Source organism: Somniosus microcephalus, chromosome 4 (assembly GCF_052327205.1).
Source record: "Somniosus microcephalus isolate GS21.2 chromosome 4, FLI_Smic_1.0, whole genome shotgun sequence".
Classification (NCBI taxonomy): Eukaryota; Metazoa; Chordata; class Chondrichthyes; order Squaliformes; family Somniosidae; genus Somniosus; species Somniosus microcephalus.
In genome coordinates this window covers 168565907-168587416 of record NC_140990.1, presented here as the reverse complement: position 1 = coordinate 168587416, position 21510 = coordinate 168565907, and the positions used below count along the sequence as shown (strand labels likewise).

General features: G+C 51.1%; 1 protein-coding gene across 9 annotated transcripts in view; it reads right to left on the bottom strand.

The window, feature by feature from the left end:
• The window catches only part of LOC147119974 (fibronectin-like), a 120357-nt gene that overhangs the window by 32528 nt on the left and 66319 nt on the right, over positions 1-21510 (bottom strand). For all 9 annotated transcript variants that reach the window (XM_085985433.1, XM_085985434.1, XM_085985432.1 and 6 more), the window contains 5 exons: positions 7074-7340; positions 5700-5816; positions 4495-4659; positions 2152-2307; positions 934-1047 (listed from right to left, as the gene is read on the bottom strand). In XM_085985433.1, the coding sequence (XP_085841559.1) occupies positions 934-1047; positions 2152-2307; positions 4495-4659; positions 5700-5816; positions 7074-7340 (819 nt within the window). The remainder of the gene's footprint in view (positions 1-933; positions 1048-2151; positions 2308-4494; positions 4660-5699; positions 5817-7073; positions 7341-21510) is intronic.

Below are 21510 nucleotides of genomic sequence, written 5' to 3'. Positions count from 1 at the left end.
GGTGCAGGTTTGAGTCGAGCCTTGTCGGTCCTTTTCAGCGCACAATAGGCAGCAACCGCTTGCAAACCGTTCCCATACTTTTTTTTCCTTCTGCAAAGCATTAGCGTTTTACTTCAGAATATACAAGCGTGCTACGGCACAGTGCCTTTAATGATCCAACAGCTTCATAGGGTCACCAAGAGCAGCTGTCCGACAAAGTGATGTCCACATAGGGCATGCATTATCCAGGGTAGCTGATCAATGGAAAATAAGGGCATCAATTTTCCATTCCACTCAGAAAGCAGATGTTGGACTTGATAGAGGATAGCGGGAGGGGAGGGGTGCGAGGGAGAAGGCATCATCTAAACGAAGCAAATAGCGAGGAAAATTAATCTGTTAAGTTATAAAACAGCTTGCAACGCAGCACTACATTTGAACTTTGAACCAATAGACGGGCGTATAAGTACTGGGCCTCCTTCCCAAATGTGAGGGACTGGACAACTGAAGGCCAGGTGCTTACTGCTGTAAATCAATGTCCAGTTTAGGAAGACACAGTCGGGCTAACCACACTACCAGCAAGAAGGCCGCACTCAAAGGGAGCATGCTCCAAAAGACCAGGGCTTCAGCACTGCAGGCCCAGTTCTCCCGCCCGTGCTCCTTCTGGGTGCAGCTCCTTGCTGGAGCTCTTATGTTAACCCTTACATACAAGTCCGTTATGCTGTTCAAATTATATGAAGGCAATGGGAGGCAAAAGAAAATGCAAGCCTGTCAAAGTGGTTCGCCAAAGGCTGGGTAGGACTCAAGCCTGCCTGTGGTTTTAAATCCACCACCACACTCATGTTCTTTTTAAACTTGAGGACTAACTGACTGGCTGAAGAGTGTCCTGGGCAATGGACAGGGAGCTTTGTTACAGTGCAGAACTGCCACTGCACACACAGTTTACAAAATACGTACTGGTGACGGCCGTTTCGGTGAGGGGCGCACTCTCTCCACGCACTCCCTGGGCGTACACGCTGACCATGTACTCGACTGTTGGCAGCAGGCCCTCGATAGTCAGGTGAGTTTGACCTAAAAGTAGACGACACACAAGTTGATGTTTCCGTGTTTTCCGTGCTCCCCACATTCAAATACCCTGTAGTTCCCGTTCCCTGTATGCAGTATTCTCGTACACGCGCGCTTGTGCAGTCCACTTGTTTATTGGGTTTCCAGCCAGATTTCCAGATTCATCATCTTCCCATTTAAAATGGTTCTCACATTAATCCCCTTCAGCAAGGAACTTGCCATATAAAGGGTCCCCAAATCTGATTGGACGTATTCCTGGAGGATTCATCACATGACCCCGTCTCCAATCGCCCCACTCGGTCAAACCGCCTCTATTCCCAGCTTCAATATTTTTATAACTAATATGAAACAAAAGTGTTCAAAGAAAATGAAAACACAAAAAAAAAGCCCAATTTGATTGTTCTCCCAGGTTTTTGCCCAGGAGACTGCAGGCCAATCCTGGAGGGTTGGCATCCTTAGCTCCAGTTAAATGGGTGCCAATCCAGAGCAGTCAACAGGTACCCAATTTATGAATGATTGGGCTCCATCCACAGAGGCTGATCACAACTGACTCCCAAGTCTAGGAAACGGGTGGACCGCCCCTCCCCCAGCTGGCTACGACATACGTATAGAACAGGTGTGCACTGGGTTAGGTTCAGCCAGTGATCGGCCGGGGGTTTCTCCCCCCCGCCCCCCCCACCCTCTGACAATGCCTTCTGCTGAGTCAGTTTGGCAGTGCCAGCTAGGAAATATGCTCCAGAAACCCCAATGGTAGCAAGCACCCCATCAACTGTGGGGTCTGATCACCCACCGGCATTTCGGTAGCTACAGTCCGCAAGCCCCACCGAGGTGGCACCATTATCCTATGGCTCCCCACTCTCCCGCCACCGATTAGATTGTCCTCACAGTGGCAAAACAAGCCCCCGCCGCCCCCACCCCCACCTTCTGCCCTCCTGGTCTGAAGGCGTGGCTCTTGCCGGGGTGCGATGGAGTACTGTACTTTGATAATCAATAGCCACCTTTAAATGAAACGCATTGATGTAGCTAAGAAGTCCATTTCACTATTGCCATGTTACCGATTATCAACTGAAGCCCCTGTCCCCGCTGTTAAGTGTAATTCAGGTGACTGACCTGCCGGGACGGTTTGAGTTATAACTCGGCCGTGGCCGCTCTTCGGGGCACTGGTGACCCTGTAACCGGTAACCGGGGCTTTGGGTGGAGTCCAGCTGACAGTCAGGCTGTTGTCGTGCACTTCTTTCACCTCCAGCGCAGTCGGCATGTCAATTTCTGAATAAAAAAAAGAGGGGAAGCGGTCCCCGGTGAAAAGGGTGCAGCGCCAAACCTCAAGCGATTCGCGTTTTCCATCCCCGGCCATTAGAAACGGTTCCGTCGCAGGTGTGGGACAGCGGAGAGGTGGCAAACTTAGGGCATGGGCCAGACAGGCCCCCGTACTTTGCCAGGTTGTGTTCGGTGTAAGGCATTTAAACCCCAGGGGGTACCTCCAGCAGTTTGCTCTTTGAGCTGGGGGTGGATGTATATTGATTTGCAGCACAGGCCCTGTAATGATCAGTAACATGTCATTCTAGAATGGTACACTAGGTGGAGCTGTATGTTTAATAGTGGGCTACCCACAAGGCAGTAGTCAAGATGGATGCCTGTACACTAGTCCACATGGCTGAATAAATGACTAGCTCAAGCTAGCTGTTCATAATGAAAACGTCCATTTATTTATGAACATAACAGGCCCGACTCCCATTTCGACAAACGGGGTGGCTGACTACAGCCCCAGCCGGTTTCTGGTGGAAGTGCGACTGGAGCCCGGTAGGCCCGAGGCTTGGCCAAGCTGAGGGAGCTTCACTCTGAAGCGATGTACCTGGCAGGGATGTATGGGGACATGGAAGACGATTCCGTCCCCCAACATTGATGCCTCTTCGCCTTGACGAGCACAAAGTAAGTAAATGGAAGTTATACACAAACAGCATACATGATGTGATCATCGGATCAGGAGGCGGCCATTCAGCCTCTCGAGCCTGTTCCGCCATTCAATTAGATCGTGGCTGATACCTTAACTCCATTTACCTGCCTTGGTGCCATATTCCTGAATACCCTTGCCTAACAAAAATCTATCAATCTCAGTTTTGAAATTTTCAATTAACCCCCAGCACCCACAGTCTTCTGGGGGAGAGAGTTCCAGATTTCCACTACCATTTGCTTCCTGACAACACCCCTGAACAGACTAGCTCTAAGTTTAAGGTTTGTTCAGGACTCCCCACCAGAGGAAATAGTTTCTCTCTATCTACCCGGTCAAATCCATTAGACATCTTAAATACCTCGATTAGATCATCCCTTAATCTTCTATACTCAAGAGAATACAAGCCAAGTTCCTGCAACTTGTCCTCATAATTTAACTCTTTTAAGCCCAGTTATTCTGGTGAATCTCCATGGAGATATTGAGGTCAACACAGTGGAAAGATATTCAACTCATTTGTAGCTAGTTTACACATATTGAGTGTGTTGTGTGTTGTACATGGCAAGACTCCCCGCGGCAAGACTCCCCCCAACCCCAGACTCCCCGCGGCCAGACTCCCCCCGACTCCCCGATGCCAGACTCCCCCCGGCCCCAGACTCCCCGCGAGCCCTGTGGCAAGACTCCCCGGGACCCCCGCGGCAAGACTCCCCGGGACAAGACTCCCCACAGCAAGACTCGCCACAGCCCCTGCGGTAAGACTCCCCGCAGCCCCCATGGCAAGACGCCCCGTGTCCATGGCTACAAGACCTGGTGCCGTCTCTTTGAGAGCAGGGATGCCAGTTCTGTACTGTAGTCCCGCGATTACTTCCAGCTGGGATTCAATCTCTCCAGTTTCATCTGACAGAGGAGCCTTGCAGCCAGCATCCCCATCAGTCTGGCCCAGACCGAAACCTGGGTCATGGAGGCGAAACGCAAGCCGATTAGAACCAGGTGCCACCCAGTCCCAGGACGCAGCATGGCGTCACTAGTGACCAAAAGCAGTGCCAGCTTGTTAATGTTAACCAGGTGCACTGCCCACTGGGGCACCACTGCCTTTCCAGTTCATGAACTGGAATGACAATTCGGTAACCAGAGGACACAGATTTAAGATAATTGGCAAAAGAACCAGAGAGGGAGATGAGAAGAATTTTTTTTATGCAGCGAGTTATGATGATCTGGAATGTGCTGCCTGAAAGGGTGGTGGAAGCAGATTCAATAGTAACTTTCAAAAGGGAATTGGATAAATACTTGAAGGGAAAATTTGCACGGCTGTGGGGAGAGAGCAGGGGGAGTGGGACTAATCAGAGAGCTCTTTCAAAGAGCCGGCACAGGAATGATGGGCTGACTGGCCTCCTGTGCCATATCGTTCTATGACAAAGCTCAACATTTCGAACACAATGTGACACATCGGGCAAGCAGTTACCAGCTCGCGCTCCTCGACCTGCACCCCTCCCCTGCCCCCTTACCTGTCCTCTCAGAACCCACAACAGGTTTGCTGGTTGCCGGGCTGTCTCCCCGGCCAGTGACAGCGTACACGGTTACGGTGTATTCGGTGCCGGGGCGCAGGCCAGGTATGGTGGCGGTAGACTCGACCCCTGGCACGGTGATCTCCCTCACTGGGCTGCGGCTTCCTGTGAGAAAATGGGGGGATTAAAAATAAAAAGGACGTGCGGTCAATACGGTGGGCAAAGTATTTAAATCACATCGTACACGGAACTGCGTGGCGGGATACGCTGCTGTACAAGACACTTACTCATTTCACATGTGTTTGCCTGAAGTAAATACTGGGGCCTAGAAACTCGACGGGCGTCAAACGGGCGCTTAAGGGCCCACTACTGATGCGCCGCCCGCCATTTTGATGAGGGCCGTTCAGTAGGCGTCATGGGCCTATGCCTGAAACTGGTGTTAGGCCCAGCATGAGCAGCTAGCCCAAGGCCTGTTTCAGGCCCAGTTTTGCCAGATGAGCACAGCCCGCACGTGGGCAGTTTCTTCAGCTGCTCAGCAGCCTTAAAAGGGACCGCCACCGCCCAGAAGCTAAGTTGAAAGTTCATTGCTTGCTCCTCCGGGCTCCACATTAAAACCGAAGGCCTCTGCCGGCCACCGATCGCTTTACGCGCCCCCTCCAGATTACCTCCCCACCCACCCGCCCCCGCCCCTTCGCCGATCTTGCTGCGACCTTCAACTGCGGCCGGGGAAACAATTAGCCGTGACCCTGCCGCAGGCCTCAGTGGGTGCGTGAGCTGCCCCGGGATCGCACCCCGGTTCCTCTTTCAGCCTTTACAGCGTACGGCTGGTGAATGGAGTTGGGGCAGAAGATCAGCCATGATCTTATTGAATGGTGGAGCAGGCTCGAAGGGCCGAATCCTCCTCTTATGTTCTTATGTTCCTAATTTTGGTCCTCCTTTTTCCAAACCAGCTGCTACCATAATTTTAACCCGGGTATCATTCTGGTGAATCTGCGCTGCACCCCCCTCTAAGGCCAATATATCCTTCCCGAGGTGCGATGGCCACAATTGACCGCAGTGTCTCACCAGAGCTTCCTACCGCTGTGACAAGGAAGGCACCGGGGCTTGTGCCTAATCTGATACCACTGCAGCAGTTGGGATTCTACATTGCCCCAGGCCTTGTGAACATTTCAAGGACCATTCCGAGGGATTAAGCTGGGACCTACCTGACTCTCCGAATGCAATGCGGTAGTATTTAACAGTCACAGGCGGCGGGTTCCAGCTGATGGTCAGGCTCTTGGGAGTGGACCGGGTGAATTCCAGATCGGTTGGGGAATCAGAGACTGGAGGGGGGGGGGGGGGGGGGGGTAAACAAGAGTACAAACAATTCAGTGGAGTTAACGCGACAGCCGAAACCAGACAGGCATTTTCAAATATATACAAAAATAATGGGCAGGGAGGCCAGCTGGTCCGTCGAGCCTGCCCTACGCTCACGATGACTCCGTTGCTCTCCCCCTCCCCCACTCTCGCTGCCATGTAATCTCCTGGGAGGGGCAAAAAAAGTGAAAAATCTAAGGCCAGTAAGGGAGAACACACTCTGGAAAATTCCTCTCCTACCCCCGTCAGGCCATGGAAACTAGTCCAGATCATGTGCAACAAGTGTCATCTGTACAGACACTTTTCCAACCACGTCCAATGCAGAGGATGCATCTTTTAAATATGTAAAACTAGCCAAGCTCCCATGGCATTGTTTGCCGTGACTGTAAAATGCAACAGGAAGCCAGCGTGACCCTTACAGGAAATGCACTGCGCACAAGTCTTTAATATCATACAGGCAGGACAGTACGGTTGTGGTATATTTTCTGTTTTTCTTTCTATGCCAGTTTCCCCCCCCCCGCCATTGTTCTTCTATGAGAGACAGCGATTGCTCACGGTTCTAACATGGGCCAGCTGCTTGCCCAAGTGGACATTGGGCCGGCTATTCGACCGCAGGGGGCTTCACACCGGCCCCGTCCAAAACCCCCCGCCTTCACCCAGCATGGGCAATGCGCACCATCCAGCAAGTGCCACTGGGCAGTGACCAGGAGTGGTCAAGCTATTAGACCGCAGGAAGCTTTATACAGCCACCTCCAAATCCCACCTCATCCCAGCATGGACACAGGCCCGTTCGGTCACTGGCCAGAGCGCAGGAGCTGGCCCGCTATTCGACCGCAGGAGGCATCGCGCCGCTCTGTCCAAGCCCTGCCTTCACGCAGCACTTTCTAGCGGGAGATTGGTTTGGTTTGTTTTCTTTCAGTCCAAAAACATTGCGGCTGGCTCCAGCGGGGCCCCCCCCACCCCAACTCTTACTGCCAACTTCAAGCTAACCCAGCGCAGACCAAAGACTGGAAGTCACACTACGCGGCACGGCTAACACGTTGCCCTTTCATATAGCCGGGCCCCACCCAAGGAACTACACTGGCAAGAATACCCACAGAGACCACGGCGAATTCTAACAAACCGATGACGGCCACATAACACACAGTCGGAATGGAATGCTCGTCACCCTCGGTAGAGGTTGTGGGGGGCAGGTGGGATTTGCTCAGGATCACATCACTTACTCGTAGACTGTTGTCCGACCAGCGGCAGGCTTTCCTGCCTGCCGCTGAATGCGTAGATGCTGATGACGTACTCTGAGCCGGGGGCCAGGTTGGTCAGCAGGAGGGAGTTGCGTGAGCCCGGTACCCGGTCGTCCTTTGGCCTGGCCCCACCCTCGAGGTGGTAACGCACCCTGAATCCAGTGACTGGGGCTTGAGGCGGCATCCAGTGCACGGTGAAAGAGGTGGTCGTTATATCGGAGAAGTCGATACCAGTCGGCGAGTCGATGCCTGGCACAAACAAATGAAGGGCATGCGTCAATCAAAGTGAGAAAGAACTTAAGCATTTCTATCGCACCTTTCGCCACCTCAGGACACCCCACAGCGCTTTGCAGCCAGTGAAGTACTTCTGAAGTGGAGTCACTGTTGTAATGCAGCAAGCCCACACACAGCAGTGTGATAATGACCAGATCATCTGTTTTAGTAATGTTGGTTGAGGGATGAATATTGGTCAGGACACCGGGGATAACTCCCCTGTTCTTCGAACTAGTGCCCTGAGATCTTTTACATCCACCAGAGAGGGCAGAGGGGTCCTCGGGTTAAAGTCTCATCCGAAAGACGGCACCTCCAACAGTGCAGCACTCCCTCAATAATGTACTAAAGTATCAACCTAGATTTTGTGCTCAAGTCTCTGGAGTGGGACTTGAACCCACAACCTTCTGACTCAGAGGCGAGGGTGCTGCCCACTGAGCCACAGCTGACACAAAAAATCACCCACACTTAACGGAGTTAAAATTTAAAAAACTATTTAAATTCTGTGCCATTCAAGAGCTAATTCAGATAAAAATAAATACCTCGTCCTATCAGCTGAGAGTAAAAACAGTTTGCAGTGGGTGAATAGAGCAGGCAGGAGAGTCAGGTAGAGTTCACAGTGGGTGAGTAGAGCAGACAGGAGAGTCAGGTAGAGTTCACAGTGGGTGAGTAGAGCAGACAGGAGTGTCAGGTAGAGTTCTCAGTGGGTGAGTAGAGCAGACAGGAGAGTCAGGTAGAGTTCACAGTGGGTGAGTAGAGCAGGCAGGAGAGTCAGGTAGAGTTCTCAGTGGGTGAGTAGAGCAGGCAGGAGAGTCAGGTAGAGTTCACAGTGGGTGAGTAGAGCAGACAGAAGAGTCAGGTAGAGTTCACAGTGGGTGAGTAGAGCAGGCAGGAGAGTCAGGTAGAGTTCACAGTGGGTGAGTAGAGCAGGCAGGAGAGTCAGGTAGAGTTCACAGTGGGTGAGTAGAGCAGACAGGAGAGTCAGGTAGAGTTCACAGTGGGTGAGTAGAGCAGGCAGGAGAGTCAGGTAGAGTTCACAGTGGGTGAGTAGAGCAGACAGGAGAGTCAGGTAGAGTTCACAGTGGGTGAGTAGAGCAGACAGGAGTGTCAGGTAGAGTTCTCAGTGGGTGAGTAGAGCAGGCAGGAGAGTCAGGTAGAGTTCTCAGTGGGTGAGTAGAGCAGACAGGAGAGTCAGGTAGAGTTCTCAGTGGGTGAGTAGAGCAGACAGGAGAGTCAGGTAGAGTTCACAGTGGGTGAGTAGAGCAGGCAGGAGAGTCAGGTAGAGTTCACAGTGGGTGAGTAGAGCAGGCAGGAGAGTCAGGTAGAGTTCACAGTGGGTGAGTAGAGCAGGCAGGAGAGTCAGGTAGAGTTCTCAGTGGGTGAGTAGAGCAGGCAGGAGAGTCAGGTAGAGTTCTCAGTGGGTGAGTAGAGCAGGCAGGAGAGTCAGGTAGAGTTCACAGTGGGTGAGTAGAGCAGACAGGAGAGTCAAGTAGAGTTCACAGTGGGTGAGTAGAGCAGACAGGAGTGTCAGGTAGAGTTCTCAGTGGGTGAGTAGAGCAGACAGGAGAGTCAGGTAGAGTTCACAGTGGGTGAGTAGAGCAGGCAGGAGAGTCAGGTAGAGTTCTCAGTGGGTGAGTAGAGCAGACAGGAGAGTCAGGTAGAGTTCTCAGCAGGTGAGTAGAGCAGACAGGAGTGTCAGGTAGAGTTCTCAGTGGGTGAGTAGAGCAGACAGGAGAGTCAGGTAGAGTTCACAGTGGGTGAGTAGAGCAGGCAGGAGAGTCAGGTAGAGTTCTCAGTGGGTGAGTAGAGCAGACAGGAGAGTCAGGTAGAGTTCACAGTGGGTGAGTAGAGCAGACAGGAGAGTCAGGTAGAGTTCTCAGTGGGTGAGTAGAGCAGACAGGAGAGTCAGGTAGAGTTCACAGTGGGTGAGTAGAGCAGACAGCAGAGTCAGGTAGAGTTCTCAGTGGGTGAGTAGAGCAGGCAGGAGAGTCAGGTAGAGTTCACAGTGGGTGAGTAGAGCAGACAGAAGAGTCAGGTAGAGTTCTCAGTGGATGAGTAGAGCAGACAGAAGAGTCAGGTAGAGTTCACAGTGGGTGAGTAGAGCAGGCAGGAGAGTCAGGTAGAGTTCCCAGTGGGTGAGTAGAGCAGACAGAAGAGTCAGGTAGAGTTCACAGTGGGTGAGTAGAGCAATCGAGAGAGTCAGGTAGAGTTCCCAGTGGATGAGTAGAGCAGACAGGAGAGTCAGGTAGAGTTCACAGCAGGTGAGTAGAGCAGACAGGAGGGTCAGGTAGAGTTCTCAGTGGGTGAATAGAGCAGGCAGGAGGGTCAGGTAGAGTTCTCAGTTGGTGGCCTTTAAAATACGATACAATAAAGAGTTCAGGGAGGCCTGTGCATCCCATTGAACTGAAAACGACCCTTGTTTGGCAAGGGTATTAAAGGTTACAAAACCAAGGCAGGTGGATGGGAGTTAAGATACAGATCAGCCATGATCTAACTGAATGGGGGACAGGTTCCACCCAACCCTACAGCGAGAGGTTTTACACCCCATCAAACATGGAGTTGGTGAGTGGAGAGAGGTTTGAGCTGTACAGCGCTGGGCTGGTGTACTGGTGGGTTTGCGTCTTTCACTGATGTAACTTGCTGATGTATCTCACAGAGTGTCACACAAGAAGCATTCAGTACAACATTCAGTCACACTGGGCTCAGTGCAATCATTGCAGTAGTACCTGGTTAACAATGTATTAACAGTGCTGCAGCCTGTGTGGAGTAGAAGACCAGCATAGACCATAGAATGATAGAAATGTACAGCACAGGAGGAGGCCATTCAGCCCATGGTGTCCGTGCCGGCCAACAACGAGCTATCCAGCCTAATCCCACTTTCCAGTTCTTGGTCTGCAGCATGCAGGTTATGGCACTTCAAGTGCATATCCAAGTACTTTTTAAATGCACTGAGAGTCTCTGTTTCTACCACCCTTTCAGGCAGCGAGTTCCAGACTCCCACTGCCCTCCCCAACTCCCCTCAACCTTCTACAGTCAGAAGAGCGGGATCAGCGGCGCTATAAAGAGCGTGAGAGGAACAGCGAGAGGAACGGGATCAGCGACGAGAGGAGCGGGATCAGCGGCAAGAGGATCAGCGAGAGGAGCGGGATCAGCGGCGAGTGGATTAGCGACGAGAGGAACAGCGAGAGGAACGGGATCAGTGACGAGAGGATCAGCGAGAGGCGCGGGATCAGTGATGAGAGGAACAGCGAGAGGAGCGGGATCAGCGGCGAGAGGAGCGGGATCAGTGACGAGAGGATCAGCGAGAGGAGCAGGATCAGTGACGAGAGGATCAGCGAGAGGAGCGGGATCAGTGACGAGAGGATCAGCGAGAGGAGCGGGATCAGTGACGAGAGGATCAGCGAGAGGAGCGGGATCAGCGGCGAGAGGAGCGGGATCAGCGGCGAGAGGAGCGGGATCAGCGGCGAGAGGAGCGGGATCAGCGGCGAGAGGAGCGGGATCAGCGGCGAGAGGATCAGCGAGAGGAGCGGGATCAGTGACGAGTGGAACAGCGAGAGGAGCGGGATCAGTGACGAGTGGAACAGCGAGAGGAGCGGGATCAGCGGCGAGAGGAACAGCGAGAGGAGCGGGATCAGTGACGAGTGGAACAGCGAGAGGAGCGGGATCAGTGACGAGAGGATCAGCGAGAGGAGCGGGATCAGTGACGAGTGGAACAGCGAGAGGAGCGGGATCAGTGGCGAGAGGAGCGGGCTCAGCGGCGAGAGGAACAGCGAGAGGAGCGGGATCAGCGACGAGAGGAACAGCGAGAGGAGCGGGATCAGCGACGAGAGGAACAGCGAGAGGAGCGGGATCAGCGACGAGAGGAACAGCGAGAGGAGCGGGATCAGCGACGAGAGGAACAGCGAGAGGAGCGGGATCAGCGACGAGAGGAACGGCGAGAGGAGCGGGATCAGCGACGAGAGGAACAGCGAGAGGAGCGGGATCAGCGACGAGAGGAACAGCGAGAGGAGCGGGATCAGCGACGAGAGGAACGGCGAGAGGAGCGGGATCAGCGACGAGAGGAACAGCGAGAGGAGCGGGTTCAGCGGCGAGAGGAACAGCGAGAGGAGCGGGATCAGTGACGAGAGGAACAGCGAGAGGAACGGGATCAGCGACGAGAGGAACAGCGAGAGGAGCGGGATCAGCGAGAGGAGCGGGATCAGTGACGAGAGGAACAGCGAGAGGAACGGGATCAGCGACGAGAGGAACGGCGAGAGGAGCGGGATCAGCGACGAGAGGAACAGCGAGAGGAGCGGGATCAGCGGCGAGAGGAGCGGGATCAGCGGCGAGAGGAGCGGGATCAGCGACGAGAGGATCAGCGAGAGGAGCGGGATCAGTGACGAGTGGAACAGCGAGAGGAGCGGGATCAGTGACGAGTGGAACAGCGAGAGGAGCGGGATCAGCGGCGAGAGGAACAGCGAGAGGAGCGGGATCAGTGACGAGTGGAACAGCGAGAGGAGCGGGATCAGTGACGAGAGGATCAGCGAGAGGAGCGGGATCAGTGACGAGTGGAACAGCGAGAGGAGCGGGATCAGTGGCGAGAGGAGCGGGCTCAGCGGCGAGAGGAACAGCGAGAGGAGCGGGATCAGCGACGAGAGGAACAGCGAGAGGAGCGGGATCAGCGACGAGAGGAACAGCGAGAGGAGCGGGATCAGCGACGAGAGGAACAGCGAGAGGAGCGGGATCAGCGACGAGAGGAACAGCGAGAGGAGCGGGATCAGCGACGAGAGGAACGGCGAGAGGAGCGGGATCAGCGACGAGAGGAACAGCGAGAGGAGCGGGTTCAGCGGCGAGAGGAACAGCGAGAGGAGCGGGATCAGTGACGAGAGGAACAGCGAGAGGAACGGGATCATCGACGAGAGGAACAGCGAGAGGAGCGGGATCAGCGAGAGGAGCGGGATCAGTGACGAGAGGAACAGCGAGAGGAACGGGATCAGCGACGAGAGGAACGGCGAGAGGAGCGGGATCAGCGACGAGAGGAACAGCGAGAGGGGCGGGTTCAGCAGCGAGAGGAACAGCGAGAGGAGCGGGATCAGCGAGAGGAGCGGGATCAGCGACGAGAGGAACAGCGAGAGGAACGGGATCAGCGAGAGGAGCGGGATCAGTGACGAGAGGAACAGCGAGAGGAACGGGATCAGCAACGAGAGGAACGGCGAGAGGAGCGGGATCAGCGACGAGAGGAACGGCGAGAGGAGCAGGATCAGCGAGAGGAGCGGGATCAGTGACGAGAGGAACAGCGAGAGGAACGGGATCAGCGACGAGAGGAACGGCGAGAGGAGTGGGATCAGCGAGAGGAGCGGGATCAGCGACGAGAGGAGCGGGATCAGCGACGAGAGGAACAGCGAGAGGAGCGGGATCAGCGATGAGAGGAACAGCGAGAGGAGCGGGATCAGCGAGAGGAGCGGGATCAGTGACGAGAGGAACAGCGAGAGGAGCGGGATCAGTGACGAGAGGAACAGCGAGAGGAGCGGGATCAGCGGCGAGAGGAGCGGGATCAGCGACGAGAGGAACAGCGAGAGGAGCGGGTTCAGCGGCGAGAGGAACAGCGAGAGGAGCGGGATCAGCGACGAGAGGAACAGCGAGAGGAGCGGGATCAGCGACGAGAGGAACAGCGAGAGGAGCGGGATCAGCGACGAGAGGAACAGCGAGAGGAGCGGGATCAGCGACGAGAGGAACAGCGAGAGGAGCGGGATCAGCGAGAGGAGGGGGCTCAGTGACGAGAGGAACAGCGAGAGGAACGGGATCAGTGACGAGAGGAACACCAAGAGGAGCGGGATCAGCGACGAGAGGAACAGCGAGAGGAGCGGGATCAGCGAGAGGAGCGGGATCAGCGAGAGGAGCGGGCTCAGCGGCGAGAGGAACAGCGAGAGGAGAGGGATCAGCGACGAGAGGAACAGCGAGAGGAGCGGGATCAGCGACGAGAGGAACGGCGAGAGGAGCGGGATCAGCGACGAGAGGAACGGCGAGAGGAGCGGGTTCAGCGGCGAGAGGAACGGGATCAGCGACGAGAGGAACGGCGAGAGGAGCGGGATCAGCGACGAGAGGAACGGCGAGAGGAGCGGGATCAGCGACGAGAGGAACGGCGAGAGGAGCGGGATCAGCGACGAGAGGAACGGCGAGAGGAGCGGGATCAGCGACGAGAGGAACGGCGAGAGGAGCGGGATCAGCGACGAGAGGAACGGCGAGAGGAGCAGGATCAGCGACGAGAGGAACAGCGAGAGGAGCGGGATCAGCGACGAGAGGAACGGCGAGAGGAGCGGGATCAGCGGCGAGAGGAACAGCGAGAGGAGCGGGATCAGCGACGAGAGGAACAGCGAGAGGAGCGGGATCAGCGACGAGAGGAACGGCGAGAGGAGCGGGATCAGCGGCGAGAGGAACAGCGAGAGGAGCGGGATCAGCGACGAGGAACAGCGAGAGGAGCGGGATCAGCGACGAGAGGAATGGCGAGAGGAGCGGGATCAGCGGCGAGAGGAACAGCGAGAGGAGCGGGATCAGCGGCGAGAGGAACAGCGAGAGGAGCGGGATCAACGACGAGAGGAACGGCGAGAGGAGCGGGATCAGCGGCGAGAGGAACAGCGAGAGGAGCGGGATCAGCGGCGAGAGGAGCGGGATCAGCGGCGAGAGGAGCGGCGAGAGGAGCGGGATCAGCGGCGAGAGGAACGGCGAGAGGAGCGGGATCAGCGGCGAGAGGAACGGCGAGAGGAGCGGGATCAACGACGAGAGGAACGGCGAGAGGAGCGGGATCAGCGGCGAGAGGAACAGCGAGAGGAGCGGGATCAGCGGCGAGAGGAGCGGGATCAGCGGCGAGAGGAGCGGCGAGAGGAGCGGGATCAGCGGCGAGAGGAACGGCGAGAGGAGCGGGGCTATAAATACCTTCAAACAGAAAAATCAAGGAGTGACATCAGAGGGCAGCATGTAGGTGATTGGTTGATAAATATTAGCTAGCTTAGAGACTAAAAAAAACCTAAGAAACTGTAAATTGCTATAAGTTTACTTTATTAAATTAGTAACTAAACTAGATAAACTAATTAAGTAATAAAACTAAAATAATTGAAAAAAAAATTAATTAACGAATCAAATAAATAAAGGAGGTTGATAGAGATGGCCAGGCAGGTGGTGTGCAGTAACTGCAGCATGTGGGAGTTTGTGGAGACCAGCGAGATCCTGAGCAACCACATCTGCAGTAAGTGTCTGCAGCTCGAGGAACTTGAGTTGTTGAGCTGGAGTACGAGGTGCAGACATTGCGGAGCATCAGGGAGGAGGAAGAGTTATCTGGACACTTTGTTCCAGGAGGCAGTCACACCCCTTAGATTAAGTAGTTCTTAGAGTTCATCAATGGTCAGGGACAGGAGGGTGTGACTGCGAGTCAGGAAGGTACGGGGACCCAGGATGTAGTGATGGAGGAGCTTGGCCCTTGTCTTTGACGAACAGGTATGAGGTACTTGCTACCTGTATGGATGAGAACAAGGACTGCAGGGTGGATGAGCAAACTGATCATGGCACCATCGTACAGGATGTCATTCAAGCGGGGGGGTGGAGTGAAAAGGAATGTAGTTGTGGTAGGGGACGATATAGTCAGGGGAATAGATAATGTACTCTGCAGCCGCGACCGGTAGTTCCGAAGGTTGTGTTGCCTGCCTGGTGCCAGGGTTAAAGACATCCCCTCGTGGCTGGAGAAGAACTTGGAGTGGGAGGGGGAAGATCCAGTGGTCGTAATCCACATAGGAACCAACAACATAGGTAGAACTAGAAATGAGGTTCTGCTGAGAGAGTTTGAGGGGCTAGGGTCCAAATTAAAACGCAGAACCTCAAAGGTAATAATCACTGGATTGTTACCTGTGCCACGTGCAAATTGGCATGGAGACAGACAGATCAGAGAGTTAAATGCGTGGTTCAAAGAATAGTGTGGGAGGAAGGGGTTTTGATTCATGGGACACTGGCATCAGTACCGGGCAAAGAGGGAGCTGTTCTGTTGGGACGGGCTCCACTTAAACCGGGCTGGGACCAATGTCCTGGCGAATCAAATAACTAGGGCGGTAGATAGGGCTTTAAACTAATGAAGTGGGGGGGGGGGTGGGGTGGGGTGGTGGGAGGATTCAGGAAAGGGTAAATTCAAAAGCAGTAAGAGAAATGTCAAGGCTGTAGAGCAGAGTAGTGATCTGGGTAAAGATAAGCAGTGTGGGTCAGGAAGGGACAGGAAGATTAATAAAGGTAATACAGCATCAGTGACTAAAGAGACATCAGGGAAAAACAGAAAAAAGTTCAAGCTAAAGGTACTATATTTGAACGCACGAAGCATTCACAACAAAATAGATGAATTAATTGCACAGATAGAAATAAATGGGCTTGATCTAATAGCCATTAAAGAGATGTGGTTGCAGAGTGACCAAGGTTGGGAACCAAATATTCTAGGATATTTGACTTTTAGAAGAGACGGGCAGAATAGAAAAGGAGGAGGGGTAGCCCTGATAATAAAAGGAAGGAATAAAGACAGTAGAGAGAAAGGATCTTGGCTTGGAAAAACAAAATGTAGAATCAGTTTGGGTGGCGCTAAGAAACAACAAGGGGCAGAAAACATTGGTGGGAGTTGTTTATAGGCCCCCAAATAGTAGTTGCAGTGTCAGGCAGTGTATAAATCAGGAAATTAGAGATGCATGTAACAGGGGAAATACAGTAATCATGGGGGACTTTAACTTTCATATAGACTGGGCAAACCAAATTTGCAGTAATAATGCAGAGGAAGAGTTCATGGAATGTATTCAAGATAGTTTTCTAGATCAGTATGTCGAGGAACCTACTAGGGAACTGGCTATGTTAGATCTAGTATTGTGCAATGAGACAGGGTTAATTAATAACCTTGTAGTAAAGGAGCCTCTGGGGAGCAGTGATCATAATATGATAGAATTTTATGTTGAGTTTGAGAGTGATTTAGTTAAATCTGAAACTAGGGTCCTAAACCTGAACAAAGCAAACTACGTAGGTATGAGAGGCGAGTTGGCTAAGGTAGGTTGCGAAACTAGATTAAAAGATATAACAGTAGAAAAGCAATGGCAAACATTTAAAGAAATAATTCCTAAGTCAACAAATATACATTCCCTTATGGAATTAAAAACAGGAAAAATGTTCCACCCGTGCTTAACAAGAGAAATTAAAGATAGTATTAGATTAAAGGAAGAGGCTTATAATGCTGCCAAAAAGAATAGTAAGCCTAAGGGTTGGGAGGATTTTAGAATTCAGCAAAGGAGGACCAAGAAATTGATAAAGAAAGAGAAAATAGATTGAGCGTAAACTAGAGATAGACATAAAAACAGACTGTAAAAGCTTCTATAGGAATGTAAAAAGGAAAAGATTAGCGAAAGTAAACGTGGGTCCCTTACAGGCTGAGACAGGAGAAATTATAATGGGGAATAAGGAAATGGCAGAGAAATTAAACAAATACTTTGTGTCTGTCTTCACGAAAGACGGCGCAAAAAACATTCCGGAAATAGTGGAGAACCAAGGGTCTAGTGAGAATGAGGAACTGAAAGAAATTAGTATTAGTAAAGAAATAGTACTGGAGAAATGAATGGGACTGAAAACCGATAAATCCCCTGGACCTGATGGCCTACATCCTAGGGTTTTAAGAGGTGGCTACAGAGATAGTGGATGCATTGGTTGTCACCTTCCAAATATCCATAGATTCTGGAATGGTTCCCATGGATTGGAAGGTAGCAAATTTAACCCCACTATTTAAGAAAGGAGAGAAGAGTAAAAGTGGGGAACGCGACCAGTTAGCCGGACATCAGTAGTAGGGAAAATGCTAGAATCTATTATTAAGGATGTGGTAACAGGGCACTTAGGAAGTAATAATAGGATTGGGCTGAGCCAACAGAGATTTATGAAAGGGTCATTTGTGTTTGACAAATCTGTTTTTTGAGGTTGTAACTAGCAGAATAGATAAGGGGGAACCAGTGGATGTGGTGTATTTGGATTTTCAGAAGGCATTTGATAAGGTGCCACACAAGAAGTTATTAAACAAAATTAGGGCTCATGGGATTGGGGGTAATATACTAGCATGGATTAAGAACTGGTTAACAGACAGGAAACAGAGTAGGAATAAACGGGTTATTTTCGGGTTGGCAGGCAGTAACTAGTGGGGTACCGCAAGGATCAGTGCTTGGGCCTCAGCTATTCACAATCTATATCAATGGTTTGGATGAGGGGACCAAATGTAATATATCCAAGTTTGCTGATGATACAAAGCTAGGTGGGAATGTAAGTTGTGAGGAGGATGCAAGGAGGCTTCAAAGGGATATAGACAGGTTAAGCGAGTGGGCAGGAACACAGCAAATGGAATATAATATGTAGAAATGTGAAGTTATCCACTTTGGTAGGAAAAATAGAAAAGCAGAGTATTTTTTACATGGAGAGAGATTGGGAAATATTGTTGTTCAGAAGGACCTGGGTGTCCATGTACACGAATCACTGAAAGTTAACATGCAGGTACAGCAAGCAATTAGGAAAGCAAATGGTATGTTGGCCTTTATTACAAAAGGATTTGAGTATAAGAGTAGGACGTCTTACTGCAATTATATAGGGCTTTGGTGAGACTACACCTGGAGTATTGTGTACAGTTTTGGTCTCCTTTCCTAAGGAAGGATGTACTTGCCTTAGAGGGAGTGCAACGAAGGTTCATCAGACTGGTTCCTGGGATGGGGGTTTGTCCTATGAGGAGAGATTGAGTAGACTAGGCCTATATTCTCTAGAATTTAGAAGAATGAGAGGTGATCTCATTGAAACATTGAAACGACAGGGTAGATGCAGAGAGGATGTTTCTCCTGGCTGGGGACTCTAGAAACAGGGGTCACAGTCTCGGAATAAGGGGTCGGCCATTTAGGACTGAGATGAGGAAAAATTTCTTCACTAAGGAGGGTGGTGAATCTTTGGAATTCTCTACCCCAGAGGGCTGTGGAGACTCAGTCGTTGAGTATATTCAAGACAGTGGTCGATAGATTTTGCGGTATTAAGGGAATCAAGGGATATGGGGATAGTGCAGGAAAGTGGAGTTGAGGTAGAAGATCAGTCATGATCTTATTGAGTGGCAGAGCAGGCTTGAAGGGCCGAATGACCCACTCCTGCTCCTATTTCTTATTTCCTTACACCCAGTTGGGCCGAATGGTCTGTTTCTGTGCTGTAAATTCTAAATAATTCTATGTAACGCTCAATAGCTGGCTACAAAACAGAAAACAGAGTGTAGGGGTTAAAGGTAGTTACTAGGATTGGCAAATGGTGGGAAGTGGTGTTCCACAAGGATCGGTGCTGGAACCACTGTTGTTCACTATTTACATAAACGATTTGGACTCAGGAATCGGAAATACAATTTCAAAATTTGCAAATCACACCAAATTGAAAGGGGGCGGGGGGGTTGTTGTAGTTAATACAGAGGAGGACTGCAACAAAATACAGGAAGACATTAATAAACTTGCAGAACGGGCGTGTAATTGGCAAATGAACTTTAAGATAGATAAGTGTGAGGTAGTAAGAAGGAAAAGGAGGCCACATTCTCCTTGGAAAATAAGTGTCTAAATGGGGTAGAGGAGCAGAGGGATCTGGGGGTAAAGATACACAAATCACTAGAAGTAGCGACATAGGTTAAAAAGGACATTAAAAAAGCAAACAAAGCACCGGGGTTCATTTCTAGAGGGACAGAATTGAAAAGCAGTGAAGTTACGTTAAAATTTTTATAGAACCTTGGATCGACCGCACTTGGAATACTGTGAGCAGTTCTGGTCCCCATATTACAAAAAGGATATAGCGGCACTGCAGAAGGTGCAAAAAAAGATTTGCAAGGATGATACCAGAACTGTGAGGTTATACCTATCACTAAAGACTGAACAGGCTGGGGCTCGTCTCTAGAAAAGAGAAGGCTGAGGGGTGACCTGATAGAGGTGTTTAAAACTATGAAGGGGTTTGCTAGGGTAGACATAGAGAAGATATTTCCAATTGTGGGGAGATCATAACTGGGGGCCATAAATATAAGATAGTCACTAATAAATCCAATAGGGAACTCAGAAGAAACTGCTTTACTCAGAGTGGTGAGAATGTGGAACTTTCTACCACAGGGAGTAGTTGAGGCGAATAGCATAGAGGCATTTAAGGGGAAGCTAGATAAACATCTGAGGGAGAAAGGAATAGAGGGCTATGCCGATGGGTTAGGTGATGTAGGGTGAGCTCATGTGGAGTATAAACACCGACATGGCCTGTTTCTGTGCTGTAAACACCATGTAGTAATACTTGAAGGCATATTCTACATGAATATCGTTACATTAGCTTAGGGTAGTTAGAAAATAACTGGGAATCAATTGACCCAATTGTCACACTGGTGCAACACCCGTCTGTGCAGTGATTGAGTGGAATATTAGCTGACAACGTTGGCCGGGTGTGGATCCCCACTCTCCTGCTCGGGGAGAATCCCCTCTGAACACTTTTGTCTGTGTTCACTAGGGGGTACTAACAAGTTACTTGGAGCAAACTGCAGTCAAATTTGGAGCGGTTTTCTCTTCAGCTCAGACTCTGGGAAGGCTCCATTTAGTATTGTCTACTTGATCCTTGGCGAGACACACGCTGGATTAAATGTTTGTGTCTCTCAGCATCCTCACTCAAAGGGAATTAAGTGTTCTTAGTGGGTGAGTGAAGCTGACAGGAAAGTCATAGTGACATTGGAAGTGTAGCTGACGATTTTATTAAGAAAAAGACTTTGAGTACTGTGCATAGTTCTAGTCTCCATATTATAAAAAGGGTATAGAGGCACTGGAGAAGGTGAAAAGAGATTTGCAAGGATGTTACCAGAACTGTGAGGTTATACCTATCACTAAAGACTGAACGGTATGGGGCTCTTTTCTCTAGAAAAGAGAAGGCTGAGGGGTGACCCGATAGAGGTCTTTAAAATGAGAAAAGGGTTTGCTAGGGTAGATGTAGAGAAGATGTTTTCACTTGTGGAGGAGACCAAAACTGGGGGCCATAAATATAAGATAATCACTAATAAATCCAATAGGGAATTCAGGAGAAACTTCTTTACCCAGAGAGTGGTGAGAATGTGGAACTCACTACCATAGGGAGTGGTTGAGGTGAATAGCAGAGATGCATTTTAGGGGGAAGTTAGATAAGTACATGAGGGAAGCTATATAAACACATGATAGAAAACATAGAAAAATAGCAGCAGGAGTAGGCCATTCGGCCTTTCGAGCCTGCTCCACTAGTTGCTACTTCTAGTGATTTGTGTATCTTTACCCCCAGATCCCTCTGCTCCATGAGGGAAAAAGGAATAGAAGGGTATGCTGACAGGGTGAGATGAAGTAGGGTGAGGGGAGGCTCGTGTAGAGCATAAACTGTTGGGCCGAATGGGCTGTTTCTGGGCTGTAGACTATGTAATACTTTTCTGTTATTTGCTTTAAGAAAAATATATCCATCTATCGCTGTGCAGCTTTGTCACAAGGTACATACAGGTGTGAGTGTGCACACTAGGAACTATATATGGTGCCCTAGGCCACAACCCCAGGCTGAACATTGCATGCTGTCTTTCGAATGAAAGGTCAGCACAGCGGAGAGGTGTGGGGGGCGTGCAGTGAGTGGAAGTACATGCAGGAAACTTTGTGTTATCCGGAGGCGAACCGTCCGGCAAGCTGGAGCCACCGGCAAAAATCAGGAGCCGTTTTTTATTCTTTGTTTCTTTTCTTTGCTTTTTTTTGTACAGTCAAGCTCTGCAACGTCTGTAGCTAAGCAACAGCTTCAGTTAGAGACGTTACAGAGACGCTTGCCGACTGTTTAGAGGCTGTTGCTAAGCAACAGGGTTTGTTGATTCATACGGAGATGAAAATCTCCGTATGTTTCAACATTAGCTCTGGAGTGTACGGCAGTTTTGAGGGAACGGCAGCAGCTCTGTCCCGTCGGTGCCGGATAGCACAAAGTTTCCTGTATCTGGAGCGGAGAAGTAGAGGGAACATAGGAACAGGAGGAGGCCATTCAGCCCCTCGAGCCTATTCAGCCATTCAATTAGATCATGGAGCACTGTGTCCAATTCTGGGCACCGCACTTCAGGAAGGATGTGAAAGCCTTAGAGAGGGTTCAGAAA